The sequence below is a fragment of the Mastomys coucha genome, unplaced genomic scaffold (genome assembly GCF_008632895.1).
Source record: "Mastomys coucha isolate ucsf_1 unplaced genomic scaffold, UCSF_Mcou_1 pScaffold18, whole genome shotgun sequence".
NCBI classification, from domain to species: Eukaryota; Metazoa; Chordata; class Mammalia; order Rodentia; family Muridae; genus Mastomys; species Mastomys coucha.
In genome coordinates, this window is record NW_022196900.1 from 2071102 (window position 1) to 2084606 (window position 13505).

General features: G+C 42.4%; 1 protein-coding gene across 1 annotated transcript in view; it reads right to left on the bottom strand.

Annotated features, from left to right (window-relative positions):
- Window positions 1–13505, bottom strand: part of Ddx58 (DExD/H-box helicase 58) — a 44935-nt gene that overhangs the window by 26022 nt on the left and 5408 nt on the right. The window contains exons 2-5 of the mRNA XM_031377056.1: window positions 8541–8675; window positions 3730–3911; window positions 2682–2829; window positions 1699–1821 (exon numbers count right to left, since the gene is read on the bottom strand). Coding sequence (XP_031232916.1) covers window positions 1699–1821; window positions 2682–2829; window positions 3730–3911; window positions 8541–8675 — 588 coding nt within the window. The remainder of the gene's footprint in view (window positions 1–1698; window positions 1822–2681; window positions 2830–3729; window positions 3912–8540; window positions 8676–13505) is intronic.

Sequence of the window (13505 nt, forward strand, 5' to 3'; positions counted from 1 at the left end):
TTATCGAAGGAGTCATGTTCTAAGGAATCGGGGTGTAACTGCCATTCAGTGGACACAAGTTCTGACTCTAGCAACAATGCCCCATTGAGGAGGTTTGGAATCTTCGCCAAAGTGTAGTATCCTTCCTTCCTCTCTCCTTCCCTCCCTCTCTCTTTTTCTTTCTCTCTCTCCTTCCTTTCTTTTTTAAGATTTATTTATTATTTAATGAATATGAGTATACACATTGTAGCTGTCCTCTGACACACCAGAAGAGGCCGTTGGATACCATTACAGATATTCATGACCCACCATGTGGTTGCTGGGAATTGAACTCCGACCTCTGGAAGAGCAGTCAGTGCTCTTAACCATGGAGCCATCTCTCCAGCCCCATGAATTCTTTCTTAATCAGGGAACTTTTACCAAGAAAAATGAAAGCAAGAAAGGCCTAATTCAAAACAAAGCCACTTGGAACAAAGTAAGAAAAGATCATCAAAAAAATGGCCGTGGGAAAGCCGCTGTTAGCACCAGATTCTCACAGCAATTGCTTAGTGAGTAGGAACCTGGCTGTGTGCTTCTCAGAACCCCGACGGGATTCTTACTCAGCACAACCAGGTTCAGTGATCTGAGGCCTTATCTCCATAATGGGTCAGCATGCGAAATGTCAAGCGACAGGCAAGGCTGAAATTACTCAGTGTGTCTAAACTTCCCACTGTAAAGAAAGACTTTCTAGGTGAAGAAAACTGCCTTTGTTTCAAAGACATGTATGGATCACTGTGTGTCTGAAACATTTAAACCAATCCATACTGTGTACCAGTTGCTGACATCATTATAAGTTATCTTCTTTTGGGTGCGGGGAGTTGAGACAGGGTTTCTCTGTGTAGCCTTGGCTGTCCTGGAACTCACTCTGTAGACCAGGCTGGCCTTGAACTCAGAAATCTGCCTGCCTCTGCCTCCCAAGTGCTGGGATTAAAAGCATGCGCCACCACCACCTGGCATAAGTTATCTTTTTTTTATGTTGTTCTAAAAAACATATTTTTTTAACACCATTCATCTTATCTCCTACCTGATATATCTTTTTTACAAATATTTTATTCTGGCATGTCTTACAACTTTCTGGTCTCTTTATGATGGTGTTATTTCAGGAGCATTAGGCCCTCCCTTATCCAACCACAGGTAACTAAACAGCACATGTGTATGAGAAGCTAATGTGAGCCCCACAACAGAGGCTGCAAACTGGGTACACAGCCACCTCGTCCACTTGTATGGCAGCCCTGGGATCCTGGGAGGAGACTGAACAAGTAGCTCATAAACAGAAGTATTCTTTAGAGAGCAAGGCTGCTTTGGGATGTGGCGGACATTGAAGTTCCGGGAACACTGTACAAGTGAAGACATACGTACTGGGGGGAAGAAGGGTACAAAAGCAGCAGAGGCCATGAGAGGCTATGCAAGACAGGAACAGGGGTTCTAATTATGAGGTCTCTAATGCTCCATAAATTCTCTTTCTTTTCTTAATCATCCTTAAAGAGGCAGGTGGATTTCTGAATTTGAGGCCAGACTGGTCTACAGAGTGAGTTCCAGGACAGCCAGGGCTACACAGAGAAACCCTGTATCGAAAAACCAAAAAAGAAAAAAAAAAATCATCCTTAAAAAAGATTTTTCAAAGGGCTTCAAAGTGCTGGGGAAACACCATCATGGACAAGAACAAATGATGCTTGGTACCTGAAGGAGGCTCGGGATTCTGACAGAGATCCTGACATGCTGGCTCTTCCTGAATGAAAATCTGTATGCTGGATGTCTCTGTTCCATCATCTTCAACAGCCTTACTTTCAACCCTTTTGAAACCTTTGTGATAAACAAACAAACATAAATAACAGCTTAGAATCTTAATGCAAAGTGATTATGTTTTTAGTTGAGGAAGCCCTGAAAAGTCCTAACACTAAACATCTAAATTTCCATGGAGCTCTTACAACCATGGCCTTGCACTTTCTTAACATTTTACTTTTGAAATGGATTTGTTTACCGTGTGTGTCACACATAACACAGTGTGTGGAGCACAGAGGACACTGTTTGGGGATTGGTTCTCTCTATCATGTAGGCCCTAGACATTGAACTCAGGTCTTCAGGTTCAGTAACAGGAACCTTATCCACTGAGCCATCTCACCAGCCCCACTTTGATGATTTCCAAGAATCATTTTGAGTTTGAAGCCTAATTTGGTGTTTGAATTCCAGTGTCACCTGGTACTACGTGACTCCAAGTGTGGAACATACATCCAGAGCCTCTCCCACTCTGTAGCTCATGTCAATAACACAAGGGTGTCATTCCTGAGCACACTAAAGAGACACTCATGGTTTCATCTCTGACCAATGATACAGTTTCTGGAACACTTTATGTCCTAAGGAAATCTAGGTGAGAACCGAAACTAGAAACTCAGGTATTTATCAAGGTCTGGTTTCCGGAAGCCAAATGAGATTGGCTTAATCACACCACATCTTTACTCCTGCTCTTTAACCTGGGCAGGATAATTCCATCATATGTAGCTCCCTTCCTCCCAGAATTCAGCTTCCCACTGCTTGTGTCCTAGGGACACTGCCTTCGGTATTTGAAATGATCAGAGTTTCTGATGGAAAGTAAAGTCGCAGGGGGTCGGGGGGATCTGTGAGGGGCACAGCAGGGTCCGGAGCTCTTTCTTGGAGCAGCCCACCTTTATCAATATTCCACAGTTCACTAAACTTGCTGTTGTCTTTCTCCAAAGCAAGTTGCAAGACCTTTGGCCAGTTCTCCTTATCAGATCTGATAAGGCATTGGACCATCTTCTCCGCACCGGCCATCGCCCCTTTAGTGAAGCATATCTGGGGGAGACAAATGCACCACAGCGATCAGTCAGCTCAGCCTTTCCTCTTCCAAGCTTTTGCTGAAGCAGTACCTGACTGAAATCACTGTGAGGTAGAGCTGAGCAGGTCTTAGTTTTTTTGCCCTACCCAGCACTAGCTTTTTAAGATATTCTTTCCTTTACCTTTGTCCTTTATAATGTGCTATCAATATGCCAAGGCAAAGGTTCTCATCTCCTGAATCATTGTATCCATTACCATCAGCAATCCTGGGGTTAAAAAGTTAACCCAGACGGTAACCATTCACCCTAAGGATGGATCGGCATACAGAACCATTTGGAAATGCCTCTGATTTCACACAGCAGCAGGTTTTTTTCAAAGGTATTCTATGACTTTTATTTCTAATGATAACTAAAATGCATTGTGCATATATTGCTATGCATCAAGCTGACAGACACACACTTTGTGCATGATATCTCATTTAACCCTAAGAGCATGCTAATGAAGTACATTTTTCTTACTTTAGACATGAAAAAAAAAAAAAAAACCAGATGCTTAGAGAAGCTAAATGCCCAGCACCACGTCACTAGTTAAGTGACTGAAAGGCTGTAATAAGTGTATCTACGCCCAAGAGCCTGGCATATTTTTCCTTTTATCTGTTGCACTGCTTGATGTGATTTGCATGTGCATAAAACACTACTCAAAGAAAAAGAAAGTTTAACTGCAAATAGGTTAATTTTCCAATTATCTAGCACAAAAATTACCCCATTCACTTTAAAAATTCTATTCTAGTCGTTATGTCTTCTAGATGAGAGCTTTTATGGGTTTCAATTATCCTTGGGCCTAAAACAAGGCAGAAAACAGGGGCATTTCCAATGTCTCGGCATTTTTCTTCAAATTTAGTACCTGGCATTGGTTTACCTGTCTGATTTCTTCACATTCCTGATTAATCAAGCATTCGGATATTTCAGAAAGGATATTTGTTGGGCTAACTGTGGCCTTAAATTCTGGCTCTAATCGTCTTAAAAGTAATCTGTGTTCCTCTAACTTTTCAATTTTTTGAAAGTCCCAACTTTCGATGGCTTCACAAAGTCCACAGTAACCTGAAAAGAGAGAGAAGTGGGGATTTCTTAAGCGAATCCAACATAAAAATGCTTTTGACACCAAAACCATAGGAATTCTGTTTGAATAAATGGCAAAGGAATGCAAGACCATCTGCAAATGGCCTCAGTCACTGGACAGTGTGGGGAGCCAGCCCGTGAGGCTGACAGGTTGCAGGCTTGGACAACAGCTGGTGGCGGTCTTTAGAGGTGACTATGCCCTATGGGTCCTGGTGTCACCACTGGCAGCACACTGAGTTGATACAGAGGGAGTGACTGAGAACTGTGACCTCTCTGGGAGAAGTGAGTCACTGGAGATGTGCTTTGAAGAATGCATCTTGTCCAGGGCCCCTGCCCTGCGCCCTGTACCACCTGGCCACCAGAAAGTGCTGCTTTCTTTCACACATGATCCTGCCACGGTGCCCGCCTCCCCGCACACGGGCACCGCGGTGCCCGCCTCCCCGCACACGGGCACAGAAGCTACAGGTCCACTTGGCTCTCATTTTCCTGCTTTTTATTTCCTTGGGCATTTATTTACTCACAGTAGTTAAAGTCAACTAATACAGCTATTCATGATTTTCCAAAATGGAAGTAATACCCATTTTTTGGTACCCAACAGTTTAGGTCTCCTAAAATTCACTCTTTCAGGGTAACGTCCTAAGGACAGATATGAAGCCTTGTATTTGACTGTAGAATAAAATCTTCAAAATGCCCCTCCATGCACTTTAACAACAATCCACAATTTTTTTATTTTAATTTTAATTTTAATTTTATTTTATCTGTGTACCATGAGCGAGTCTGGCGCCTGCAGAAAGCAGAAGAGAGTATCAGATTCCTGGAACTGAAGTCACAAAGGGTTGTGAACCACCATGTGGGTCTAGGAACCAAACCTGGGTCCTCTGCAAGAGCAGCCAGTGCTCTTAACCACAGACTTCTCAATTTACTTTTGTTGTTGTTGTTTGTTTGTTTGTTTGTTTTCCGAGACAGGATTTCTCTGTGTAGCCCTGGCCATCCTGGAATTCACTCTGTAGACCAGGCTGGGCTCAAAGTCAGAAATTCCCCTGCCTCTGCCTCCCAAATGCTGGGATTAAAGGCGTGCACCACCACTGCCCGGCTCAATTTACTTTTAAATTAGTCAAATTCATCATGTTTATCTTCTCGGGAGAAAACAGTATAGAAGACAAGAGGAAATATGAACCTTGCATCCTGCCCTTGAAAAGTGTTTTCTTCCACACCATTCCAAGAAAAGATTAAGCCAGGCGGTGGTGGCGCACACCTTTAATCCCAGCACTTGGGAGGCAGAGGCAGGCGGATTTCTGAGTTCGAGGCCAGCCTGGTCTACAGAGTGAGTTCCAGGACAGCCAGGGCTATACAGAGAAACCCTGTCTCAAAAAACCAAAAAAAAGAAAAAAAAAAAGAAAAAAAGAAAGAAAAAGAAAAGATTAAGTCAATGGTCAAATCAAGAAAGAAAATGACTTCCAACTAGAAGAATCCAAGAATGCAAGTGTTCTTGGACAGAATCACCAGGCTTGCCTGCCTCTCAGACCCTCATGTTCTTCATTCAAGAGCCTTGGAAGACAATGGTTTTCCTCACTACATATGCCAAAAAAACCAAAACAACCAAAGTAGCAAGGTGACTTAGTAGGTAAAGTGCTCTCCACACAAGCCTGAGGACCTGAGTTCCTATCCCCAGCTCTCACGTAAAAAGCCAGGTGTAGCAGCACACCCCCATAATCCCAGCCAGTCTAGCCAAAGAGTATAAACTCTGGGTCCAATGAGAGATACATTCCCAAAAACATAAGGTGGAGAGCTCCTGAGGAAGACCCTTAATGTCAGCCTCTGGGCTACACGAAAGTACCCTCGTGCCTGTACACATGCATGCACCCATATGTGAACGTATACACGTATTACTTCAGCTAGCTAGGCTCCACCTCCTAAAACCCCACAAGCTGGGGACCAAGCACTCAAAACATGAATATGATGGGGACAAATTCACACCATAGCACCCAGTTATGCCTGATACCTCTCATTTCTGCATGGACAGACATTTACCCCAGTGTATTTTCATACTAAAAAAACCTTTGGCCATATCCTTCAGAGTTTACTTCTGGGCTAGTGGTCTATTTATTTGGCTTTATGACTTCTGTACTGTTTTGATTACTGTAGCTTTGTGATATGTTTTGAAACCAGGAAGTATAAGTCTCCCAAGGTTTCCAACTGTGTTTTTTTTTTCCAATATTTTGACCATTTGGAGTATATTAGATTGCATATGAATTTTAAAGTAAATTTTTCTACTCCTGTTTAATAAACAAACAATCCTCCCACCACCATTTGGCATTTGAAAGGTTCTACTGTGCTTACTCTGGGTAACGCCGGCATCTTTTATTTTTACCGTCGTTTAAGTGCATGGGTGTTTGCCTGCATAGATGTATGTGCACCATGTGCTTGCAATGCCACAGAGGCTGGAAAGGGCATCGAACCCCTTGGAACTGGAGTTATAGATGTCTGTGATCCACTGTGTGGCAGCCGAGAAATAAACTGGTGTCCTCTGGAGGAGCAGCCAGTGCTCTTAACTGCTGAGCCACCTCAGCAGTGCAAACATTTACATCTCATCGGTAAGTTCAGCTTCCAATTCATGAATGTAAGATGTCATTCATGTCCACGTCCCCATGGTTCATTTCAGTAGTAGTTGTGGTCCTCAGGTCCCAGGTCTTCCCCCTGCTCAGCTGTGCTTATTCCTAACTTTATTTAAAGTTCTCAGTGTTGTTACAAAGGAATCAATTAAAATCTCATCCCTAACTTTATTGTTCTCAGTACTATTATAAAAGGAATCACTTTATTAAAATCTTTTTTTGCATTATTTGTTAACATATAAACTGGCCACCTATTTGAGGATATTGGCTTTATATTCTGAGCCTTTTCTGTATGTGTTAGTGTGAACCATTCCTTTATGAAACTCTTAGAGTTGTACACACAAACTGTGTTGAAGTTGTACCTCATCTGCAAACAGAGATGTTCTACCGCTTATGTTCCAATACAGATGTTTCAAAATTCCCTTTCTTGCCTAAACTCGACTTTTCCTAGTAAATCTCATATAATTTCACAGTTAAAGTTAGTTGTGCCACTTTTACTTACAAGACAAGGTCTTAAATATAATACTCAGATTAGTTAGAGCCTCCCAAAAGGAAAACAACAGCTTCTCTGATAGGGCTACATAAGAGAAGAGAAAAATAAGCAAAAGCTGAGTTTACTTTTCTCTTTATCCCCTGCCGGGCCATTTGAAGTGTTAGGTAAGGGCTGGGGAGACGGCTTAGCAAGTATGGTTCATACTGTTCTTGCAAAGGACTGTGGTCAGATCCCAGCACCCACGTACAGGAGGATGTCTGGCCTCTAGGCAATGTACTCACAAACGCATGCCCACTCTCAGACACAGACACAGACACACACACACACACACACACACACACACACACACACACACACGCAAAATCTTTAAAACTAAGTAAACAGGTAAGATAAGCATGTATCACTGAGATGCAAACTAGATAATGTGTCCCAATGGTGGTCTATAAGGCAGGAAATAGAAACAATAAGTCAAGTATAAATCCTGGAAATAGCAGAAAACCAAGTTTCATAATGAATGGCATTTAAACCCTTTTACCTAATTAAAAAGAAAAAAAAAAAAGCACTAGTTTTTATACAACTGCACCCAACATACTGACAATGTGTGGCTTCCTGAGGGACAGCGGCATCCGAGAAAGGCGGCGCGTTTGCTTTAACAATATCATGTTAATGCAATACACTTGTGTTCGAATGTGATGGTTATATTTCTTGGTGAGGTCAGCCATGACTCACAGGGATCTGCCTGCCTCTGCCTCCCCAGAGCTGGGATTAAAGGTGTGTTCCTCCACAGCCAGTTGACAAACATTCCACTACAATAAAAACAACAGAAGCCTGTCCGCTTTCTTTTCTTTGGTGTTTCTTTCATACACTGGGCCTGATTTTTCACATTTTCTCACTCACTGTTTGTAACACTAAAGAAAAGTATTCTTCACCTTCTTTCACTAGCGAACAAGCTGGAGCAGCAGAAAGGCAAGAAATGTAATCACCTGAGTGTTGGGGTCCAGGAATTGCCTCACAAACCACAGGACACCAATCTCAGTCAGACAGGGAGAGTTTACTGAGCACATCCCAGGACTGCTCAACCAGGGCCACGGTCCAGTTTCCTTCCCTATATGTTTAGTTTGACTCATGTGGAACTTTATAGCTATTATAGTTTGTGATATTCAAATGTAAATGCTGCATGCCTACAATTCAGCTGGGTTGTCATGTATAGACATGCTTACACGCTTCACTGCAGTATTATGGAGTAAACACTATAAAACTAATTTTCGCATTCTCCTCATGAAAGATACTGGCATTGCTAGTAATATTGTCACCTCTCCTATAGTTACAACTCTGTAGATTGCTTTGGATATTTCTAGTAAAACCATTCTCTCATCTGATTCAAAATAGTCTTTATGTTTCCTCGATGAGGCCGGAGCCACACACAGATGCCACAGAACAAATCTCTCAGCACTCTGATGCAGCAGAGTGAAGTACTCTGAATTGTGAGGAAGAAGAAGAACCAACCTGCATGGTACAGGGCATCCAAAAAGGCCCGGAACCAGCCCTCTGTCTGCAGCTCCAACAGGTACTGGAGGAAGAGTGAGGCAGCCTCCATTGGGCCCTTGTTGTTCTTCTCAGCCTGAATGCACTGCACTTCATCTGCAAACAGAAGCAAGGACAAGTGAGCAGCCTGCAGAAGCTCTAGTCACTGGAAGACAAAACAGACTGTGAGGCTGGGAGTCCTAACAAGTCACAGAACCAGAAGAACTTTGAGAAGGAGCAGACTCCACTCATCAATCCACACTCACTCCCATCCTTCACTCATCAATCCACACTCACTCCCATCCTCCACTCCTTCATCTATGCATACACCCACATCCCCCACTCCATCTATGCACACACCCATCCCTCACTCCTTCATCTATGCACACTCCCATCCTTTCTTTACTCAAGTTCCCCACAGTAAACAGAAGTCACAGTGGAGGGTGTCATGTGGAAGAAGAAAGGCTTCCTCTCTTTCAAACCTCTGAAGCAACTGCTGGACTAGTGGGAAGGAACGCCTTATGGCAACAGTAACGAGTATAGCAGACGCAGCAAGCACTTCGAATTACAAGTACATTGTGGTCTTTCATTCCAGTTTTTGCTAAGAGAGTAAAAGAAACACAGCAGCAAAGTGGAAGGGGTAGGGCGAGCTAAAGAGACGAGGGAGACCAGGTGACAGGAAATGCTAACATCTGCTACTTTCAATTCCTTTAGAATGTACACAATAACTCTATGCTTGGGGTATAACCCACTGTCCTGTAGCCTCTTATATCCAAGTTTTTCTACAGCAGATGGAGTACAAATTCCCAGTTACCAGTGTGTTTTCAGCATATTCTTAGATTAGGAGACTGGCCCAGAACACTCAAGGAAGGCATATGGAAGAACTAAGAGAGGAAGAGCCTTTTACCTTCGCTCTCATTTAGAGATCTTTATCAACAGTAAGTCAAACAATCAAATTTGCTCTTTTTGATGGAATTTCGAGTTGGGACTCCATCACTACTATTTTTGAATTGCAATAAAAAGAAACTATTTACCCATTTAGCAATCACTCTTTCCCTCTCCCCTTCACACTAGATGGCCACTAATCAACTTCACCGCTTTTACTAATCAGGACGTTTCAGGACTTGGTAGGCAAGTGTTCTACCATGGAGCTGCAGCTCCTGCTCTCATCTGGACATTCACATGAATGGTTCCAGGTAGCATGTGGTCTTCGAAACTGGCTTCTTCCACTTAACACATGTTTTAAAATTCATTCATCTTACACATGCTATCGCTCTTTCCTTTAATAAAAAGCTATACTATAAGAATGCAATCAGCCAAATGAAATTCCATTGCACATGTCCATGCAATAGTCAAGAGGCATTTGGGGCCATGTCTGCTATTTGGCTATTATGAATAGAAATGCAATGAGTGCTTCTCTTAGTCACTAGTTTTTGCGGTTTAGAGACGCTGTGACCATGGCAACCCTTATAAAAGAAAGCATTTAATTGGGGGCTATCCTCAGAGGATAAGTCCATTATCATCGTGGTAAGGAACATAATGTCATGCATAGCACTGGAGCTGGAGTGAGCTGAGAGCTCCATACTGACCTGCAGTTAGAGAGAGACATACTGGGCCTGGTGTGGGTTTTGACACCTCAAAGCCCACCCCCTAGTGATGCACTTCGTCTAACAATATTACCCCTACTCCAACAAGGCCATACTCCCTAACTTTTTGAATCCTTTAAAACAGTCCTTCCACTCTGGTGACTAAGCACTCAAATATATGAGCCTACAGGGGCCATTCTCATTTCCAACACCACAGCGCTCATGCACAACATTTGTGTAAATGCACTTTTCTTTCTTTCTTTCTTTCTTTCTTTCTTTCTTTCTTTCTTTTTTAAGGATTTATTATTTACTTATTTATTATAAGTACACTGCAGCTGTCTTCAGACACAACCAGAGACAGATCTCATTATAGGTGGTTGTGAGCCACCATGTGATTGCTGGGATTTGAACTCATGACCTTTGGAATAGCAATCAGTGCTCTTACCCACTGAGCCATCTCACCAGCCCCTCTTTTTTTTTAAAAAAAAAGATTTATTTATTTATTTATTTATTTACTTATCTAATGTGAATACACTGTAGCTGTCTTCAGACACAGAAGAGGGCATCAGATCCCATTATAGATGGTTGTGGGTAGATCCCATGTGGTTGCTGGGAATTGAATTCAGGACCTCTGGAAGAGCAATCCATACTCTTAACCTCTGAGCCATCTCTCTAGCCTCAGCAAATGCACTTTCTTAGGTACACATAGAGGTGTGAGACTGCTGGGCCATGTAGTAACTTCACTTTTCACATTGCACAGAACTGCTAACACCATCTTCCAAAGAAGCAATAGTACTTTGCAGTCCCTGGGCAATCCAAGTAACCAGTGCCAGTTACTGTTTTCTTCCTAAAGTTACCTGTATGACTTTCCCACGGCTGCAGAGGCACTTCGAAACAAACCAGTAGCCTAAAGGGATAGAAACTCCCCTCTCCCATCCCGCCCAGCTCCAAAGCCTGAACAAGTCAAGGTGTGGGCGGAGCCTTGTTTCCATCAGGGACTAGAGGAAAATGCTTTCTTTGCCTCTTCCAGCTTAGGTAGGCATCAGATTCCTCACCTGTGATTTTTGCTCTCCAGTCTCTGCCCATCTACACTGACTTCTCATCTGGCTTGTAGCTCTCTTGCTACACATCTGCCTCTATGATCACCAGGCATTTTCTTGGTCTTTATGCCTGGCAGATGATGCCCCAATATAGTTCAGCTCCTAACAGCACCCCATCTGATCACTTCTCCCAGCTTCCCTGGCTCCACAATCTTACCCCTTTTCTTTTTTTTTTTTTTTTTTTTTTTTTTTTTTTTTTTTTTTTTTTTTTTTTTTTTTTTTTTTGGTTTTTTGAGACAGGGTTTCTCTGTGTAGCCCTGGCTGTCCTGGAACTCACTCTGTAGACCAGGCTGGCCTCGAACTCAGAAATCCACCTGCCTCTGCCTCCCAAGTGCTGGGATTAAAGGCGTGCGCCACCACCGCCCGGCACCCCTTTTCTTTGAGTCTGTCTGTCCTATTACTAAACTCAGTGCTTACAGCTGTATACTTGTTTCCTGTAACCTGATCCTCTCTCAGACCAGTCATCAATGATAGAGCTTGAAGAACAGATTTATCTTAGCCATAGCAGGGGCCTTCCCAGTTAAACTGTTCTGCCAGATCCTGGGCATACTTGTATGGCCCATCCTGCTACTCACTACACCCAATATTACTGCTTACAAGTTAGTAATAATTTCACCAGTTATTCCCACTGTGTTTGCTGCCCTCAGCTTTCCAACGTAGAAGCTTTTAAAATCCCTTCTCTGTTCTTTTCTACTCTCTTTGAAGCCTCTGACTAGGAGACTTTACATTGTACACAATTGTGGACTTACCTTCTCGTCCCTAACACTGCCACAGACATGTTTCATTCATCTTTGCACTCTAAATAAACACAGTGCCTGATTTATCTGTGCATCCATAAGGTGTTCCTAAGAAATGTAACTTACTGAAAAATGGTGCAGTGGCACATGCCTTTAATTGGGAGGAAGAGACAGACAGAACTCTGTAAGTTTGAGGCCAGTCTGGTTCAGAGCAAGTTCCAGGACAGCCAGGACTGTTACTCTAAGAAACCCTGTCTCAAAATAATAATAGTAATAATAAAAATAAAATAAAGTGATAAAGGAAAAGATACTAAGACTACCACCCACCTAGTGCTCCTCTGGGGTAAGGGTGAGCATGTGACTCCAAAGGGATAGTGGAAAAAATCCTATAGTCTTTACCCAACCAGACTCTGAAATAGCCTAGGGAGCCTCCACTACACAGGGAAGCACATAAGGTTTCCAGAAGAAATGCGTCTTCAATAGTTCTCTCATGAGATGTAACCCTGTGCTCATACTCATAAATGCAGCTTGTAAAGGGGATTAAGTGAAAGGGAGGGATGTGGAGAGTATGGAGTAAATTCCCTGTCTTCTAATAAAGCAAAAAGTGTAAGTAACATTTTTATACCCAGCCATAATACCCATTACTGTCCCAGGTCCCTCTCTGAATCCTTACTAATAGAGTATGTTTGACAATGTAGGAATTCTATTCAACCAAGAGAATCTAGAGATTCTACAGAAGCCAGTGCAGGGAAAGGGAGAAGGGAAGGAATGGAAAGTATTGTCAAGCTAACCAAAAATTGGAGAAGGGGAAAGCAAAATATTTGTGGATAAATATGATAAATTATAAGAACATGATCAAGCAAGACACAACCAACTTTTTTTTTTAATTTGGGGTTTCACATAGCCTAGATAAGAGTTTTACCATTGAGCTACAATCTCAGCCTCATACAACCAACTTTATTACAATCTTCTGATGGGAGGGGGATAGAGAGAGAGAAAAAACCTTCAGTATACCTCTAATAAGCAGGGTTTGAAAAATTATGCAGTCTTCTACTTGTCTTTTTAACTCATCTGAAGTATTTTTATCATGGTTTAGTATACATATGAACTAATCTGGGGAGAACTACCACACACAGAGACCTAATCTAGCCTTTATCAGCAATGCACAAAAGTATATTTCCCTTTATAATCTGAAATTTGCTGAACCCTAACAATCTTTGAAAAGCAGAGACAAAGCTAATCCAAAATCAATTGTTTTCAATGACTTCTTTGTTCTCGTTCTCTCTCTCTCTCTCTCTCTCTCTCTCTCTCTCATTTTATTTATACGAGTACACTGTCACTGTCTTCAGACACACCAGAAGAGGGCATCAGATCCCATTATAGATGGCTGTGAGCCACCATGTGGTTGCTGGGGATTGAATTTAGGATCCCTGGAAGAGCAGTCAGTGCTCTTAACCACGGAGCCATCTCTCCACTCTTTGTTTTCTCTTTCTATCATAGTTTCTTTTTTTTTTCTTTTTTTTT